Genomic DNA, 20,243 nt, shown 5'->3' with positions numbered 1-20,243 from the left:
CGGAGGTAAGTTTGAGGTTGTGCTCATTCTTATTAAGAGCCTTGATGAAACTAATGAGATGTTCCTCTGAGCCATTCCAGATTAGTAGAATGTCATCTATATACCTAATCCAGATGTCAATTGACCGTGTATTCCATCATCCGGTCCTTAAACACCTTTGTCTCCTCCCACCATCCCAGATATATGTTAGCGTACATGGGGGCGCATGATGTACCCATAGCCGTACCCTGAACTTGCTGATAATATTTCCCATCAAAAACAAAATAGTTGTGGGTAAGCACAACATTTTGTAATTTGGTGATTAAATCATTATGCTTAGTGTAGTCAGTGCTTCTAGATCGTAGAAAATGTTTGACTGCATTTAACCCTGCAGGGTGTTAGATGCTTGTGTACAAGGACTCTATGTCTAGACTTACTAGCAGTGTATTATTGTCTAGAGCAGCGGTGCGCAAACTGGGGGGTGGGCGCAGGGTTTACAAAGGCCCAGAGCGCTTCCCAAAGGCACTTAAATTAAGTGCCGGGGAAGCGGCGAAGTCCTCTGTAAACTGCACTTGCCTTGCTCCTGGAGACGTGTTGCCACAGCAACGTGACGTCATGACGCTGGAGCCAAGGTAAGAGGGGGGCGCGAAGAGAGGGGAAGAGCCAGCAGGGGGCGCAGGAAAAAGAGATTGCGCTCCCCTGGTCAAGAGTTACCCCTTCAAGTTTTAATAAAACATCCTTGGTGTCTTACATAGGATGGTAGAGAGGTGACAAATTCACAGAGTACCATGTCCAAATAGATGCTAGCCTTCTCACTCAAATTCCCATTCCTTGACACTATTGGTCGCCATGACCATGATGGTTTGGTCGGTCAGCCGCACAGGCTTTTTAGTTTCCCCAGATAAACAATGATATTCACCACTCACAAACACTCAGTATTTACAGAGAGCTTTTAGACTCCGGTAAGTCAGAATCACCTGCCCAGTATTATTCAATATACAGGCTGACTGATTCATACTCCGGTTAAATGTATTATCTGTATATTACTGCTACACTCTTTAAATTAATATCAACCCCTTTTGACACTGGCAATCATAGCTATCTCCAGGGCAATACAGATTAACAGATCAGTCAGAACAAACATTGTTTTAGTCTTTTGATTTTCCTTGATAATAGACCAATATAATGTTATAACTGCTCACAGGAATACAATACATCATTTCCTACTTTAGGAGTGAGCCAGAAACTAAGTGGCAATTTTTCTATCTGAACAATTAAGGTCCTAATTAGCATTGGATATGATTAGCCTTAGTAAAGGTTTATTATCTATCTGTATTGTTTAGACTGGTATTTCTCCAGCTTAGTTGCAATAGCCAGATACAAATCGGCAACACAACAGCAATCAGCTTTTTGTGTTACAATTAGGCACAATAAGCAAAGTTTATGTTTAAGGCAGCAATTCTATAGTGAGACAGTATTGTAGCCATTACTATAAATGATATATTACATATTTGCTAGTCACACACAGACTCTTGAGACTCTCATTCGCATTTTTAATTTATTTTAAAGTTTGAATGTACAATTTTCACTATATTCTGTATTAAAACTTTTTTTATAATGTACATACAGATACCCTATATGTTGAAAGGATCTGTTCTTACATATTATCCCACCTGGTACTCCGGCTTGTTTCTGTGCAAGAGATACAAATGTAAACATACAGTATACCCAAAATGTGAAGCTTGTTAGAAAGCCTGTCCCATCCCATTATTATTGAGGTGGTATAAGGTTCTCCATGCTAGGAGTAATCTGTAATACTTCATCACTGTTTTAAGGTGTATGAGATCAATTGCCAAGTACTGAGTGTGTTAAATTGTTATGTTGTTCCACTGAAGGATGGTACACCAAATTCGGTTCCAGGCGGGGCATTGGATTTCCCACCAGAGGGAGAGTGTAGCCAAGCCTGGCTTGGCAACGAATCTGCCTTCCCTGACACACAGGCCCGGGAAACACTACAGACAGTGTCAGGACCAATCCAGGGTTTTCCCCATCAGCAGCAGCTCCCTTGAGTGACAGGGGAGAAGGTGGACTAAGGCCTGTGTTCTGCCCAAAAAGGGGCTCGGACCTCCCCCTCGGTACTTAAGGGGCTGCACACCCAAATCTATCTCTTCCTTGATAAGGACATATAGAAGAGTGTGTGTAGGGCTCTGGTCACCTTTTATCCCCTCCCTTTGGGGAATGGGTCTGCTACCTCTGACTCTAATAGGGAGTCAGGGAACAGCTCGGACCGCCCTTGGTGCCCATGGCTGGGGGTGTGAGTCAAGGGACCATCCGGAGACTGCAGGTCTAGTGTGTGTAGTGTTCCAGTGAATCCAGTGTATGTAGAGAGAGAATAAAGTGTTCCTGTTTATAAAATATATTCCTGCCTTGTGAGCGCAATCTATCAGGGAGAGTAGTGGCGAGTTCTCCTGCAGGGATTGCCTTCACATCCCTAGAGCCTGCAAGAGATGGAGGCCCTAACACCAATGAGATAAAGAACCATCATCTACCCCAGAATCCTGTCCTCATGTCCCCACTACCACCGGCGAACAACTCAGTATCCTGTAAGTCCGCAAGTACCAGCACTACACACCTGGTAGCAGGGTAAATCTCCCAGAGGGAGAGGGGAAACACCACTACAATTACAAGTAGTTTTCAGACTGTACAGTTCTTTACACTTACCAGATGCAGTCTGCACAGTCATTCCAGCTGGTAAATGAAAAGGATAAGTGGTACCGGCTGGAATAGTAAATGCAGTATTTGAACAGGAAGAACTCTGAAATTAGATATAAGATTTGAAATAGGTCATTAAAAAAAAATACTGTGCATAAAATTAATAGTCATCACAAAAAATTATGTAAATACAGAAAACTGGAAATTGGATATTGAATTAATTTTTACATTTTTTTTCAATAACCTTTTAAAAATCTTCCAAAATTCAAACAAGCTCCAATGTCAAAATCTTACAGACTTGGTGAACAATGCCATACTAAGTAAAGATTTCTGCAAATGTTTTTAACTGACCTAATTGTCAAATTGGAGTAGCATTTAAAATTATACAAAATAAATTAATTATACACAGTAGAAACACTGATGCATTTCCCAAATTATAGTACATTTGACAAAAAAATTGGAATATATTGTAAATAAAATTGCTTAGTATATTTCCTGGAATTTCCCTCAAAATCACTTTACTGATACGGTATACAAATAGATTGTCGAGTCTGAAACAAATGTGATCTTGATACAAGGGTAAATATCAAGATATCACAGATCTAAATAAAAATTCAGGAAAGTTACAACCTACATTTTTACTGATGATTTAATATACTAAAAAAAAAAAAACTTCAACTGATGCCTTTCATCAAAAGTTAAATAAAAACAACACAGAATCGCTTTATTATGGCAGTGTTGGAGCACAATTGTTGGAGATGCATTTTCATCTTTTTATCCAATTTGAAGAGTTAAAATGAGTAGTTAAAGTTACATATTACACAACTGAATATACAAAATGAATGTTCTGCATAAAACACTGAGGAGGGGTATTAATCACACCTAAGACAAAGAACATGGGTTACATACCATTTCCGTTACTGCAAAACTCTGAACACTTCTACCCCCTGGGAGAACTAAAAATAAGAGAGCATAAACACAAAACCCAGTCAGTGAAATGTGCTTCAAAATATTAAAGTAGCATTCAACAGACACTTATATTTTCACGGTTCTGTAGGTTTACTTCATTACCACATTTTTTACTAAAGGCCCCCCCTAATTATGGCTCAACCATGGCTGCACTGAAACTTACATTTAAGATATTGTAAAAAATCCCCTGCTCTAAGTGGATAGCTTTCCAATTTTTTTCCCCATTCCTGAACACCCTGAGACCATGAGATATAAAAGATTTAACAGTTAAAAAAAAAAAAGGACTGTGGAAGAGATGTTGCCATAAATTGCCGCTTTAGAAATCTTTATAACGCTTTTTCCACAATGCATGCGCAGAGCAGCTCTTTGCAGACAACATAGCAAATACCACATTTTGTCTGGCTAAGCAGAGTTACACATCATAATAATCAACAGTCTACTTTTAGAAAACATAACATTTATTACTTTTGTTTAATGTTTTTACATAAAAAGTGTGATGTGTGCCAAAGTAGAACTAGTCAGACACACCTGTTTTCTCATTACAGTAACTAAACAGTAATACACCCAGACAACTTTCTAGAAAGTGCAGATGAGTTGATGCAGTCAGCAGAGGCGGAATTAAAATCCTGCCTGACAGAGAGATACAGTAGAATGTCCCCGACAGGTATGTCAATAGGGCACTCTGTTAAAGGCAGGCTACAGTATACTCTGTTAGATCTGCCAGGACTCAAAAAATACTTCAACTGGTCACTTAGTCCAGCGTTGCTTTCTTCTGCTGTGTACAGGTGTTTTTTCCTATCTGGATTCTACTCCTACTTACTGTATACCCGAATTAAGAACGGTAATTTAACTGTCCATGTAAAGCAATTACAGTGTGTGCTTAATATAAAATGAAGTTCTAAATATCAATAAGATAACCAAATCATCAAGGTAAATATACCAAATGACTTCATGATTTTCCTCTATGCTGCCACGTTAGGTGTTCTGCCTCTATACTCTCTAACTTCTACATTCTGCAATGTCATTTATCACTGCTTCTAGAGGGACAATTTGATTGCAATAGGGAGGGCTGTTTAAAAGGTTGCATTTTTAAGCACCAAACCATCTCTAACATCCCCTTTTTATTATTGGAACTGGGGTCCCCCCAAACCAGAGCCACATTTTTCAGCTGCAGGGACCCACAGTTCAAGATAATTCTGTTTTTATTTGGTTTTAGATGTTGCACTTTCCTATTGGCTTGAGATTGGCAGACAGTTTGTTTACCCTGTATGGAGATTTAAACCAGGTTAAATTAATTGCCACATAGCTCTGAAAAGAGGGGGCCCTCAAAGCTGAAAATAGAGTGTACACAAAAAAAAAGTAGGTAGGATGTCTGCATTAAATTAAACATTTTATTTGAAAAGCTATTTCTTGATCTGTGATAGATCCCCAGTGTTGGAGGGATCTATCGTCTATGTAGAACTGAACGTTTTGTGAAATCCCATTGATTTCTATAGTACAGATGTAACCAATGTTATTGCATTCACTGGCGCATTGCCGCACTACATACAGAACGCAGAAGTGGAAGAAATGGCCACTGTTTTGAATCGGTTAAGTGTATAGATCCTGGGAAACCACAGTTTCACCCTCAGAAACGGGTCATCGGGTGCAATAGCATTGAAAACCTGTACCATAAATTGAATTATCAAAGAGGCCCCATTGGCAAAAAAGAAAATGTTTATAACTCTGTTTTTTTTTTTTTTTATGTTTTAAAAAGAATAAACGAGAACATAAAATGTCGGGGTGTAGCCCGTATTTATTAGAGTTGTACTTTTAATTATGTGTACCAAATTTATTTCAGTCATTCAAAACATAAAAACCTTAGCATTTGTAGTAAAAAGAATACAATAAAACAGATTTAAATTGCTTACTAAGATGGAAAGTTGACTCATTTTTCTTTTTTGACATCTTACAAGAACACAGCTGTTCATATGAACCATCATTTGCACTTTGCTTGAACCCCGTAAATATTCAACTCCTTTTCCATATGCTCCCATGTTTTGACTTAAAAGCTAAAATGCACTCCATGAAATGTAATTAAGTTGAATTATTTTGTAAAATATTTCTGTACATTTTCATTGGTCAAATAAATAAAGTTTCTATTCAGCCTTTAGAATAATATATGACATATTCTAAAATGGACACAAGCATAGTTGTAGTTGGATTTATAAAGACAAAAGGAAATCTTGTTACCTAATTTGATTTGTTAGAAGTCTTATTATAGTTCAGACAAAAGGTTCATCGTAATTCCTCAGTTCAATACAGACAAGAAATTCACAGCTAAAAGGCAATCTCATTCTCGCCTACTACTGGGACAAGTTAATTACACATTCCATTGTAAAAAGAAAAATAAGCTGATGACAAAAATACATTTAACTAACCATTCACCTAAAATATTATTCCTTTAGCAGGAAACCGTAATGATATAGAAATTGTCCACACTTTTTAGTTCAATTGCTACTAAAAAGTTAGTAGGAAGGGCATACAAAAGTGATAAAAATGACAGGCCAAAATTAATATGATAAATACATTAAATGAAAAAAATAAAATAAAAAAGTATTTAAAATACAAAATAAAATACGAAAAAAGGGGTTGTTATTGATACGCATGCTTAAATTTAAAAAAAAATCAAGAGATTTGATACATGCATAAAACTTCTTTACATTCAAGATTAGCCTGGAACCTGAATAAAGAATTTAACCTATTTTAGTCAAGGAACCAAGTACTTTACTGTTTCCAGCATTTACGACCATCTCTTATGGTCGTGGGAGAAGTGTGGCCCAAGCATTATAGGGGTGCATTGTGGGACGTCTTGTGAAGTGATGACTGGCCAAAGTAATTGGGCATCTATATATTTAAAAAAATAAAAAAAATAAAAAAAGGAAAATGTGAAACCTTGCTTTTCAAAGGTTCTTTTAAAATGTGAGAAATAAACTATATATTGAGGAACTGCGATATCACTTCAGTTTAAATCGCAAGGGAAGGTAAACGCTCATACTTCTGCAAAAGGTAGAGCAAAAAAGAATTCCGGCACTCCAGCATAAAAACACCACTTGAGAACTGGCTGACAGTCGAAATTTTAATCAAAGCAAACGTAGCACAAATTACGCTTCCCGAATACATTTAAATTAATGCTGGGGGAGCTGCAGGGCCTCTGTAAACATCTACTTACCTTGTTTCAGATGCTCCTGGGTCACGCGTCGTCAAATGACGCCGCGGGTTCATGTGCCGTTGCGTTGCCATGGCAACGTGGCGTGAGGGGGGAGGATTTGGGGGGCACGCGAGGAGAGGGGGACAGATGGCAGGGGGTGCAGAGAAAAAAGATTTTGCTACCCTGCAATAGGCTATGAGTTTCAGTACTAATTATGGCCAAAAGATGAGTCACTATAGAGAAACAATAATTAAGATGTGATTATAGTGTTGTAGGAAACAAGCAAAGACATCGCAATGTTGATCTGTATGAAGAACACAGTGATCTGTACCGGATTACTCCATGAACAACAGAGGAGCTTGATTGATTTAAAAAAAAAAAAAAAAACTTTATTTGCATCTGGACTGAATCTGCAATTACCACGGAGGTATTTAAAACCTCAGAAAGCCTTCACACAGAACTATCGAGCCTGAGTAAGCATAAGGATCTACAAAACACGTTGCTCCTTCTGTGTGCAATTTTGGGACTTGACGGCCACCGTAGCTTGCAGGAGATGCTGCGTTCCAGCAGTGAATACCGGATAGCAGGGACTAAGCCGCACCGTGGTGAACCTGGGAATTGCTGTCGCCGCCAGACTAAGTTTTTGATGTAAGTTCTTTATATTTATTGTGCAATAAACTGTTTTTAAAATTTCACCTCTCCGTTGTGCTGAAATTTGGGACTTCACAAGTACCTGGAGAGATAGACGCACTGCAAATATTGAGGACACCAGCCACCAATCGCAGGTAAAAACCTCCAAAAGAAACCATATATGACACCTTTATTTTTTAATGTATTTTATAATGTACTTTATATAGTCTATTTAAATATATATATTTTTTTAATATGATATATTGTTCTATTTTCGTGCTTCTTCTATAGAAATGTGTGATCCATGTTGATTTGAGGGTGTATGAACAAGAGTAGCATAATCTGGTGAATTTTTGGGTATGCTGTCCGGTTTTAATCCTATTCATGCACTAATATCCCTCTTTTCATTTTAGAATCACCTATCGCAGTTGTATAATGTATTCTATGTGTTTTAGTTTCCGCTTGTTAATAAAGTTATATTTGTTTTGTTATGTTGTCATTGACAACTGTTAGTGTGTGCAAACCGGGCCTTTTGACTCCTCCCCGCCACTCTCCCATTGGTGGAGAAGATAGTCCGGTGGACCAATGAGGCACTGGCGTGGGGTATTTCAATCCTCCGATTTCCACCTGTCTATATTCCCTGATGAAGAAACCTACGGGTTTCGAAAAGCGTTGGATAGTGTACTAGCATCTTTGCCTTCAACTACACTGCCCCACCACCGCGAGCTGATCCAGTAAACCGGCGCAAGTACCGGCGAAAAACCCTCCGGTGACGTCACTAATCCGGAAGTGCCTGAACGGAGGAGAGAGAGAGGATTCCAGCCGGCATGGAGTTCCATTTGAAGCAGCAATTCCTGTGTGAGCTGCAGACGTGTTGAACTCTTTGTGGGAGCAGGGACTTTCAAAGACTCCATACCTACCTAATAGGAACCGGTGGTCACGAAGCAGTTTCCAATATCTGTGATGACATCTGATCCGGCTTCCACGTGGTGTTTGGGTAACATTATCCCGAAATTGCTTGTTTAACATCACCTTGATGTACGCACAATACTCACCTTATTAATTGTTTATGTCAATATAATTTTTAATGCACTATGAGCGTTGTGCGCTGTGTTTTTGTGTTTTTGTGTTTTTATATGACACCTGTGCTTGCACATGGCCGTGTAAGTATTATTATTATTCATCATCACTATTTGTTCACATCCACTGCCACCTTACCAGCATATATGTGCACCCTGTGGTATATCTCTCATAATTGTATTTAAAATTCTACATTATTACATGTACTGTTGCTATATCGGATTCTGCGCTCCTCTACTTTTAGGTCAAAATAGGTAATCGTCCGATTCTGGGCTTTTTCTTCCACTTTCCTAAATAAATGACTTGTTAAAAATGATTGTGAGCAACTGATCTCCTAAAGTATACTAATAAGGTAGATATCTGAATTTTGATAAAATCCTTTATCAAAACCTTGTTCTATAAATTCAAAAATATGGAGAGACTTTCTTCCATAAAGCCTCTAGCATTGCATAAACTACTGAAAATTTCCGAATTCTGTAACAGATGTTTGAAGTCATTGGTTTTCTGGACTGAAGGCAGATGTGCAAGTCTGGTTTAGAAAGCTTTTCAGGCTAATAGCTCCCTTTCAACCTCCAGGTCATAAGGGAGAATCTCTGTGTCTGAATGATTCACTGGACCTTGAGATATAAAGTCTAGCACTAATGGAATGTGCCCCAGCTGATCTGTCAACATTCATGGCTCTGCAATCCCAGTTCGAAGGCAGCAGTTTTTAGAATCACCTTTACTCCCAGACTTCATAGTCCCAAGCCTCTGAATAACTGCAAAAAAGTTGGAAAATGTATATTAGTGGTACCAGAAAATCACCAGAGTATCAATAGGCTGGTTTCAGGTCTGGTTCTGGCACTGAATGCGTGAACTTTTGCATTACACTACCAGGTCCTCTTAACACTGACAATCTCATCACTATTTTCTAAAAAAAAAACAAACAAAAAAACTCTGTCTTGAGAGACCATTCACCTGCTCAGTCTGCTCTAAAATTCCCAGGAATATATACTGCCGATATCATTGGAACTCTGTTCTGCCAATTGTAATACTTAGACGACTTCCCCTCCCGTCTGTAAACTCTTGGTGCCGCCTCACCAGTTCAGATTATATACACACACACACACACCATTGAATCCTATGTAAAATTCTAATATGTGTAACTAGTGGGACCAATGAAGCCTGCTAAATCTACAGTATATGGCACTAACAATCTGTAAATGAAGACAACTTATCCTATTCTCGAAGTCAATAGCCCCGTGAATATGAAAATTAGTTTGAGTATATGGACTTCTGCATAATCCTCAAAGATGCCCATTCCCCAGAAAAACAAAAAAACACCAGAGGTGTTGGAGTAGCGACAGAATGACAAGCGGTCGTTGGTTCAGTCGACTGCATCAGCTCACCGTGGGCAGCCACAAATAGCCTAAAGAGAAAACAAAATAGTAAAACCTGAAAAGTAAATTCCCGAAGCAACTGAGGGAATAGGGGAGGTGGAATTGTCCTATTTAGTACGCGATTTAACTCCTCAGGTTAGTAGTGGTCTAATACCTGTTTGTAATGCACTATCACAGTAGTCGTTCCAAATCGATTTAGGAATTGGCCAGTCTTTTCTGAATGCATAAAAACTACCTAGGCTTGAGCGAGTCCTGAATTTACAGCCACAGTAGTTTGAGGCCCAAGTGTGCTGTATTTATTAACCAGGATTGGAAACCGTATAACAGGGCTGAAACAGCAAAGATTCTCCCAAAGGATCAGATTGCTTTTGGTTGAGAACATTGTGGTATGTGGACTTTATTTTTTCTTTAAGAGTTCAGCCTCTAATTATCCTGCTTCGGGAGCGTTCACCAGTCCTTGCAAAAGCATAAGTTATTCCCAAAACCGATGGTGGCAAGTAGGGGTATAATAAAATAAATCTTGAGATGTACAAAATGCTTTAGTTACTGGCTACTTAGCGGCACCTACTGTATCAGGAAAAATAATAAAGATGTGAAATCAATGTCTTAGTGACGTAAACTGTTTTAATGGTAGCCATTTTTGAAGCAGGAGGGACAAAAAAAACATTATATATTTACTGTTGGCTGGTGTAGATGTTTATTTGGTCAAATTTCAGAAGTTAATTATGATTGAGGCTAGAATTGTACTTCATTTAATCTTCTCAAGACAGACCATCAATGTGAAAGGGATCGGGGGACACGCTCCCTACGGCGGGTCCCCGTCACCCCGGCTCCCAATACGGCAGCACGTTCCATGCCCCCTCCCCGCCCCGGTCGGGCGCCTTTCCTATCCTCCGCGGCGCACGCCGCCTCCGCCCACACGCAGCCGGGACACGGGCGCGAGAGTCTTACAGGGCGTGCGCGCACCCTTTCTCTTCTACACTCCTCCTGCAACCCTGGCTCCACCTCCCATCAGCTGGAGGCTATTTCCACCATTGACTTCTACGCCAGGCATCTGAGCCTATCCCTGGGGCCGCTCAGTCAGGCTCCGTTCTACCTCTTACTCCCATTGGTTCTCCTATATTTATAGTCCCAGTCTGCCCTCTCCTTCCTCACTCTGCATAGTTTTCTTGTGGCTCTTGTAGTACGGAGGTCTATGCCTGGCTCTCTTGTGTTTTGCAGCTTTCGCTCCAGTCCCAGCCCTCGTTTGATACCCTTGGATTTGATCTCGGCTCTCGTTAGACTTCGTGTACCTCGCTACCCCATGGACTCGGCTTTGGACCTCACGACGCTGCTCTCCCCTGCCCTTGACATACGGCTTTCGGATCTATACCTTCGGACCTCTGGCGCCCCGGACGCGGCAAGTATCTGGCTAACCCATTCTCACCAGACCCAGCAATGCACCTTACCACACTCCGTGCACGCCCTCACTGCTGTGGGTGCGTGTTATACCCTTACCCACCTCAGTACTGGGGACTAGCCAGGTCTGCGGGCAGTCCAGCATTACACAATGCTTAATTTGACAAAAGGAGCGACAGGCTAAATAAAAATGTGATTTTATAATAAGGGCACCTTTTGTGAATTCCATTATGAAGTTCATGTGATGAATTTCCCTTTTCACCTTTTATTATAGTCTTTTCTACAGTAACTTACTCTCTTACTCAAAAGCCTGCAATGGGCTGCTTCTGCACAGTCATTGATTGAAAAAGGTTCAATGGTCAGGTTCAAAACACAGATTAAAATATTGTCTAATTTGTATTTTAAGATCATTGCAGCAGCAAAGGGATAACAATGTGACAATGTTGGAGGTATAGAACTAAAAACACATTTAATTCTTCAACATCTTGGCAGTTATACCAAATTACGGTCAAACCGCTCTGCTCTATTCAAATTAATGGAACAAATATGATTAGAACAGAAAAGCAACTTTGCAGCATATTGATTAGGGGCCCCTGTAATCTATAACTGGAAGACTAGAAGTTGCCATTTTGTAATGACAGCTAAAAAATAAGTTGTATATCTTTTTCTTCAACAGACTTAACATTCTATGCGTTGCCTTTACATTCTGTTGGATTTTTGTGAAAATAGCATCACTCCATGTTTAATAATTTTATTATACAGTTATCAAAACTGATGTAGATTCAGTAAGAGGGAACAAACATGCAGAGGATACAGTTTGCATATAGAAATGTACATTTTTAATTGTTTTACATTAAACCATTTTTACTTTTTACGTTATGTTAGTATTTTTAAATGTAGTGCTATTTATTTTCTGAAGGTTGTAAACAGTACAAAAAAATACTAATTGTGTTTCAATAATGAGCCGCGTTGGTCTGGAAGCACTGGGTTTAACAGGAGGAGAATTATAAAGTATGTTGATTTTTCAAATCTACCCCCTTGTGAGATGAATAAGGATGACTGTGGACTGTGTTACACGCCGTGCAAAAGGGACTACATAATTGCTTCAGTATTTCTATCAAAGGAATAAGGGGCCCTTGGTACTGTAGATACGTGAGGAAAATAAAAATTGTTAAATAAAAAACACAAAAACCAGAGAGCTAACCTGTGTGAATTGATTGATGTAAATTCTGTGGCAACTGTAGAACAAACTGTGGTGCAATATTGTTGTCCCTGAAAAAGCCTTCTGTAGCTTTGGACTGCATAACTTTGGCTTCCCATAACTAGAAAATAAAGAGAACAATTTATACATTTGAAAAAAAATTATAAACGTATTATGCCTACAAAAAAACACCACCATTGTTTAAATAACTCATTTAAAAGGGTCCATCTATAATACAAATACGAATATTAAACATTTATCACAAATAAATATTGCAATACATTTCTTAATAGGAGACAAAGAAAAGAAACACAACATTTTAAAACCTGCAGAAGAACGTTTATGATCTTATTTTTATTGGATGATAAAAACTTTAGAAAGTATTAACTTTTCATATTTAATGGGTTTTCAAATGCATTATATTTTAAAATAAAATACCCGCCAAGTCTCTAAAAAAATCAGAGAGGGGTGTGGAAGGAGAGTGAAAAACAAAGTCAAAGGATCTTTGAGGGAGAAATGGTGCCAAGATACTTGGCAGGGAAAGAAGGAATGCTTCATTCAATCCCTTTTCTTCCTTCTCTTGCATCACAAGGCACCTGTATCATTCAGATATTGAATATACTTCTCTTCGTCCCTTCCTTCTAGCAGCAATTTTGTCTTTTGCATTAGGACCACCAGTAGAAGGGAGAAGCATTACAAATTTCAGCAGCAATCAAGTGTCTCCAAAATGGATTACGCCCAAGGTTGAAAAGTCATTAAAAAATGTCTATGAATCACCTTCATATTGTAATACTACTGTCTTGCATGTATATTGCAAACATTTACAATGGGAAATAATCATTAGAACTTGCCAATTTTTGTTTGTCAGAAATTCAGCAAGTATAGGGTACAATACTGTACATGACCCACACAATTTCAGTTTCAATTAATGATGGTGAGAAACCAGTTGTCCTCAAAAGTATTTATAAATATTAAATTACTAAGGCAACTGAAAATATTCATGTAAGAGTAGTGCTTCTAAAGTCACATTCTGGGGATTGTGTATGTTGCCAAGTACTGCTGCGGCCGAGTTTATTCGAGCATTTGCCCGTTCTCGGCCGCAGCAGTAACCTGGCGCGCGCCGGAGGGTGCCGGGCGCGCACCGAAGCAGCGGAGGAGCGCCCTCCGATCGGGGCTTTCTCCCTCCCGCTGCCGGGTCCGCCGGGTCCCCCGGAACCCCCTGCCGCTGTCCCCCACATCGCGGGACACCAGGGCTCCGGACGCGCGTGCAGGGGGCACAGGCACCCGATGACGCGTGACCGCGCACACGCTGAGGGAGTGCGGCTAGCACGCCGAGGCATCCCCCGGCTTGCGGTGCTAGCCGTGCTTCAATAAAACGTGTCGCCAGTGTATATGACTTAGTAAATTAAATACAAACAAATTAAAAATGTTATGTTTATACCATTGTAGCAAGACTTGCTGCCCCCAGCACCAATGGGCGAACAAGCAAAGAAAGGTTTGCAGCTCTGAGGAAAGTGTCTGCCGCGATAGTGCTGCAGGGGGTCCATGCTTCCGGATCGGATCCCCAACAGTGTTAATACAGGCCGCAATATTAGCAATAGCAAGTGGTAGAATGCACAGAAAGTCTTGCTACATCAGTATGTATTTTGCAGGAGTGCCCATAGGTATTTGGTGACAAAGGCTCATAGGTGCTACATTACTCAAACAATTAAGGGTACATAAATGTAGATTTGTGAGTAGGATTGGCCCAAGAGACTACTATTAAAATGACAATCTCAGACACATTTTCCATTCCAATTTTAGGCTACGTCCATAGCAGGGGAAGCCACGCTGAGCCGCACAGACGCTCCGCGCTGAGCCCCTGCATCCTCAATGAGGATGTCTTTAGAGGGGGCTCACGCAAGCGTCCGCAGGCGTGCGGAGACGTTGTAATTCTCAGCCGACAGCAGAGCCTGTTTCTCAGCGCGCTGTCGGCTGAAAACCTCCAATCACAGCAAAGCAGGGTCAACATCACGGCACCGTGACGTCGGCGCCGTGACGTTGATATTGGTGCGTCGCGGGCTATTGGCCCAGCGACGTCACTGCCCCGTCTCCCGATCGTCCATGGGATCGCTCCTGACCGGGCAGGCGAGCTCAGCGTCAGCGCGGAGGAGCGCGGGCTGAGGCTCTATGGACGCAGCCTTAGGTATACACAGCTCACATGGCCAATGGTAGGTGTGGACGGATGTTCACAGAGGTACGCAATTAGGAGGCTTTATAACGTGAAATTATAATAGGCTTTATTGTGCCTGTTCCTTTTCATCAGGAAAATTATCCAAACACAGGGGGGGGAACAAAGCTTCCATTCACTTGGGAGTAATTCTAGTGAAAACACTATGCAACCAATTCACATCTCCCTAGTCAAGCATTTCTCCCCAGCCCCAAACATAGCATGAAAATAAGCAGATACAGTATAAGCAGTCTCTTAATAATGAAAATCTTATCTGTTTATCAGCTGTAGAGTAAGCTTCTCTGCTCTCCTGGAACCGCACTCAGCGTGCACAGAAAATCAGCATCCAGGTTTAGAAGTCTTATTTGGGCCTTGTGTCTTGAAAGCAGCTCTGCTAACTTTGGCAGAGCTCAAAACAAGTGTGTCTCCAAGTTCAGCTCAGGTGTCAGCTAAAGAGTTCTCACTTCCTGTTTGAACAGACAGGCTTTTGTAAGCCATCTCAATCAGGCAGGTGGTGTTTAGTAATTAACTACCAGAAGTTAACCACCACACTGCAAGATTAAAGGCACATTACTGAATAGGGATAAGTCCCCTGTTACATACCTCCCCTGTTTGTGGGAAGCTCGGACTTACCACGGCCAAAGCCCATCCTTCCACTCTCATTCCAGATCTTTCTGTGACTTGAATGAGAGTGGATGGAGGAAGAGAACCTTCTGTCCCGCTGGGATTGGAGCCCTTTCTCCAGTTTATTTTTGTCTCCTCCCGAAGGTGCTTGAGATCAGCACTCCTCAGTCGCTCGAGGAGGACTTTTTCCACGTAAAGTCTTCTTATTGCTTGCGCGGTCTTGAGATTTCTGTTGCGTCGGGCACTCCTCTTTTTGTAGACAAAGTGTATGGCAACAGTTGTAGAGCAGTTAGGACTAGCCCTTGGAGTTTTCTGCTCTTGAAGCGGTCTTTCTGCAGCTTCTCCACACCACGGAGTCACCAGTTCAGCTTCTTCAGCTAAGGATTCTGCACTCCTACCTCTGTTTGTTGCCTGTTGGGCAGCTGTAGGTTTGGCTAGTGCTTTCTTTGGTGGCTCAAACTTCGTATTTTTGTTTTGAAGTTGCGTGGAGTCCCCAACTCTCACTGTACCCTTGACCTCACGGGCATTAGTTACTGTGGGATACTGGTGCTTGGGCAGTGCCAATACCTTTTTCCGTATTGGAGGAATCTGTATCAGAGTCTCCTTCATATTCTGGAGCTCTGTAATTTTTGTCGTCAAGGTTGCCGCTGCGTCTGTTTTCTCCTTGGTATACTGACTCAAGGGAATGGAACAGTCTCTCTGTCTCTCCAGCTCTTGCTCCAGTTTCTGAGCCTTCTCACGCTCCCTCTCATACAGAGTCACCTGGTATCGAAGCTCCGCTTCCAACGATGCTCTAAAGACATGCAGCGTGGCCTCTAGCTACCCATACTGCTCTGTGGGGACGTACTGGGTATTCAGACGTTCCTGCAGCGCTTGTACCTCTTTAGCAGCCTGCAGCTTTTCTTCCTGCAGCGTTTGCTGCTTCTCCTCAGCATACTGGAGGTGTGTACGCAGTTTATTTATTTCTTTAAGAGCCTGCAGCTCTTCATTCTTTCCCTTGACGTATTCTGTCAACTCAGAATTTTCTTTTTTTAATCTTAAATTTTCTCTTTTTTCAGTCTCTGTACTATTCAGGGCTTCCTTGCAGTCCAACTTCCATTTTTGCACATCTGCTTGGAGGCGGGCTGTCTCCTGGCGTGAGACTTCCGTCTCCAGGTTTAAGTTCTGAAGCTCCTTCTGAGAGACTTTGAGATCTAAGTTAAGATGTAGGATAGTTTTACTTGAAATGTCCAGCTCCTCAGTGAGACTGTGTAGTTTCTTTCTGGAAACTTCCAGGTCTGTGCGGCAGCTGTTGGTCTCGTGATGTGAGGCATCCAGTGCTCTGTGGAGTGTCTGAACCTCTTTCTGAGCTACGTCCACTTCTATCCGGCCACTGTTGACCAACTGTCATGAGGCATTCAACTCTATGCGCAGAGTGTGAACCTCTTGCTGGAAGACTGTCATCTGCTTCAGTGCCTCCTCATACTTCCGCTTTAGCGTAGCCACCATTTTGTCAGACTGGCTCTGCTTTACATCCATGGCGGAAATAGTAGCCTTTGCAGTATCTAGCTCAGTCTTGAGATCCTCTAATTCAGTCTTGGCCACCGAGTAAATTGCGAGCACAGTCTTCTGTGGCTCAGCATTATTATTTGTTTCCCTTTCCAATTCTTCACAGAGCAGATCACAGTCATGCCTGGCAATTTTCAGGGCGTCTTCAGGGCTGGTCAAGGGATCGTCACTCACTGGTTCCGGCTCCACTTCCCTGGGATGACTGGTTTAGGGTTCCTCACTGTTGGCACCGGACAGACACTTCTTTGGGGTACACGACTTCTGCCTTGGGCCCTCTGGATATTCAGTTATACGTGGGACGAATTCTCCATTTTCTCTAGCCTGCAGGGCATCTCGGTCCCCCTTTTTCTCCACAGGATCTGCGGACGTGTCTGTTACTTCCACGGTAAGTGAAGAACCGCTTTTCTTTTTCTTCCTTTTTGATTTGGATGACACCGGGGGATACTGGGGTCTCCATCTTCATTTGAAGTTTTAGCAGCGTCACTGGATCCACCCGGCTTTTCTTGCAACTGTAATAGCTGACGGAAATATTCGGTGATCCACTGCTCCCGCTCTGTCTCCTGCTGATCATATTCATCATCAAAGGGAGCGGTCTTTTCTGTTCATGCCGACTTCAGGCACCCCCACCATTCTTGGGGTGTTTTGTGGGTGTGACTCGGTTCGGGTTCCCCGTAAGAGATGTCTTCCTCTTTATTGGACTGGAAGGGCCACTCTTCAGTGGGGTAGGGTTCATTACAGGAACGCTGCATCTTGTCCTCCATTTTTAGGCTATCAGGTGTCATTTTCTTCCTGACCTCAGGAGGCGCTATTGCCGCTGTATTTGCTAGAACCCCCAATTGTGATAGTCCTACAGATGGGCATATTTTGCTTGTAGAGGTCATGGCTCTCACAGGCATCTCTGTAGATTTTTCTTTCTTGGGTAATATTTATTTATTTATTTTCAATATCAGCAGTACTGTGCGTGCATTTTCTCTCATCAGGTATACAAGATTGTGCAGTTGCTAGGTAAAAAAGTCTATTTGCTATACACCATTTATTTGCTAGGTAAAATCCCTCCGCTTCAGCAACAGAATTTGGTTTTCTGCCTGAGTTCAGTAATTTTCAGTCTCATCTTTGGGTATTATGGCATTCACACTTCACACTTTGGGTGTCTGTTTTGCTCCCAAGATAATAGGCATACTTTTTTACTTGCAGAAAAAAAAACATTCTTTGCAGTGGACTCAACACTCAGCAATTGGCTTTGAAAAAACTTTTTCTTTATAGGGCAATTTTACACTCAGCATTTGTTTGCTAAAAATACCCCTGCTTCAGCACAGTTTTTGTATCAATTTTCACACTTTTCTGCATATACTCCATTCACAGCTGGTAGCCCTATGCTGTGTGGCAACCTTTATTTGCAAAATCAGTACCACTCGTGGGTCACCATCTGTTTTCACTGCTTCAGCGAAACTTTTGAAAACAAGAAAAACCTATCCCTTTTTAAGGGCTGACTCACTTCTTGAACCCTGGCTATGGCTAGAAGGTAAAATCCCTATTTCAATGACCGTATTACACTTTGTGATAGGTAATTAAAGGTTTACCTGCTTCAGCAGTCTCTTGGGATTGGGGAAAAGAGTCCATCTGTGGTTTTGTAAGTTTCAGTGCAGTGTAAGTTTCAGTGGTGTGTGTCCCTTTAAATCTGATCTCTGCTGCATGAGGTTTTTTTTTGTTTTTTTCCAAGTTGTTTAGACTGTTTGTAGACAAAAAAACATAACAAAAAAATTCACATAAAAACTCCGGTCCTTTTTAACTACAAGGACACCTCTTGTCCCACTTCTGACGACCATATGTGGACGGACGTTCACAGAGGTACGCAATTAGGAGGCTTTATAACGTGAAATTATAATAAGCTTTATTGTGCCTGTTCCTTTTCATCAGGTAAATTATCCAAACACAGGGGGGAGAACAAAGCTTCCATTCACTTGGGAGTAATTCTAGTGAAAACACTATGCAACCAATTCACATCTCCCTAGTCAAGCATTTCTCCCCAGCCCCAAACATAGCATGAAAATAAGCAGATACATCTTATCTGTTTATCAGCTGTAGAGTAAGCTTCTCTGCTCTCCTGGAACCGCACTCAGTGTGCACAGAAAATCAGCATCCAGGTTTAGAAGTCTTATTTAGGCCTTGTGTCTTGAAAGCAGCTCTGCTAACTTTGGCAGAGCTCAAAACAAGTGTGTCTCCAAGTTCAGCTCAGGTGTCTGCTAAAGAGTTCTCACTTCCTGTTTGAACAGACAGGCTTTTGTAAGCCATCTCAATCAGGCAGGTGGTGTTTAGTAATTAACTACCAGAAGTTAACCACCACACTGCTAGATTAAAGGCACATTACTGAACAGGGATAAGTCCCCTGTTACAGTAAGCACATTATTATTCCCATAAAACCAGAATAGTTATATAAAATATGAGAAAAAAAACCTGCTACTAACTTGTTTGATCACAGCCAATTACCCAAACCATCTTAAAAGCTAAAATTCCAGAGTAAAAACAAAAACATACACACAATTAATGTGCATTCCCCTAGATCTGAACCATGGCACTTTTAGATTACTCCATAAATCCCCAATTTTAATTTGCGGTCTAAAAAATAGGGCTAATTAACACTGGTGTCACAAACAGGTATTTTCCCAATGATTTGCAAGCTTGATACTGTCAGAAGAATATCCATGCCAGTCATATTGTTCCTAAAAGAAGAATTCTTGTCCAGCAGATTCAAACCTTACTGCCTTGGGAAGTCTTGAAAAGTGATCCCAAAGTCGATAAAAAAACAAATTCAAATAGATTTTCGGCTGTTATGCAAAGTATCAATTAAAAGTGTCTAGTTATCTAATCCACCTCTCCATTCTAATCGAAAAACTCCAAAGTTTTTTTTTGTTTGTTAGTATGGTCTGGTGTTTGCCATACAGAAAACTTAACTGTGAACCCTGTTCTAGCAAATCCCTACAAATCAAAACAATATTGTATTAACCCCATAACATAGCTGCCTAACTACCCATTGTATGTCATGGAAGAATAACCACTCTAGTTAAGGGGTTAACATATCTCCATCCACCAGGATGGGGAGGTGGCAGCTTTCCTTCTTATGGGGCTGTGACAGGGTTAAGTCAGGTACTGATAATTATGCCTGAGAAACATACATCTGAGTCCTTCATCCAACACTCAGAAGGTTAACCCAGTAAGAATAGTTGGGCAATCAGGAAGTAAGTGGAGACAGTTGACAACCACCTTGATAAGGAAGTTAATGCTTGTAGAAGGTGGCTGTCTCAGACTACAGAGTTGTCCTGTGCA

At 41.1% G+C, this 20,243-nt stretch overlaps 1 protein-coding gene across 11 annotated transcripts in view; it reads right to left on the bottom strand.

Annotated features, from left to right (window-relative positions):
- Nucleotides 1-20,243, bottom strand: part of GTF2A1L (general transcription factor IIA subunit 1 like) — a 409,851-nt gene that overhangs the window by 276,854 nt on the left and 112,754 nt on the right. For 8 of the 11 annotated variants that reach the window (XM_075595846.1, XM_075595845.1, XM_075595847.1 and 5 more), the window contains exons 3-5: nt 12,542-12,659; nt 3,601-3,647; nt 2,701-2,794 (exon numbers count right to left, since the gene is read on the bottom strand). In XM_075595846.1, the coding sequence (XP_075451961.1) occupies nt 2,701-2,794; nt 3,601-3,647; nt 12,542-12,659 (259 nt within the window). Of the gene's footprint in view, nt 1-2,700; nt 2,795-3,600; nt 3,648-12,541; nt 12,660-18,499; nt 18,634-20,243 lie in introns of those variants that run through there. The other 3 variants (XM_075595853.1, XM_075595855.1, XM_075595852.1) reach the window with 3 other exon arrangements.

Source organism: Ascaphus truei, chromosome 4 (assembly GCF_040206685.1).
Source record: "Ascaphus truei isolate aAscTru1 chromosome 4, aAscTru1.hap1, whole genome shotgun sequence".
Taxonomy (NCBI): Eukaryota; Metazoa; Chordata; class Amphibia; order Anura; family Ascaphidae; genus Ascaphus; species Ascaphus truei.
This window is presented reverse-complemented; position numbering and strand designations above follow the sequence as displayed.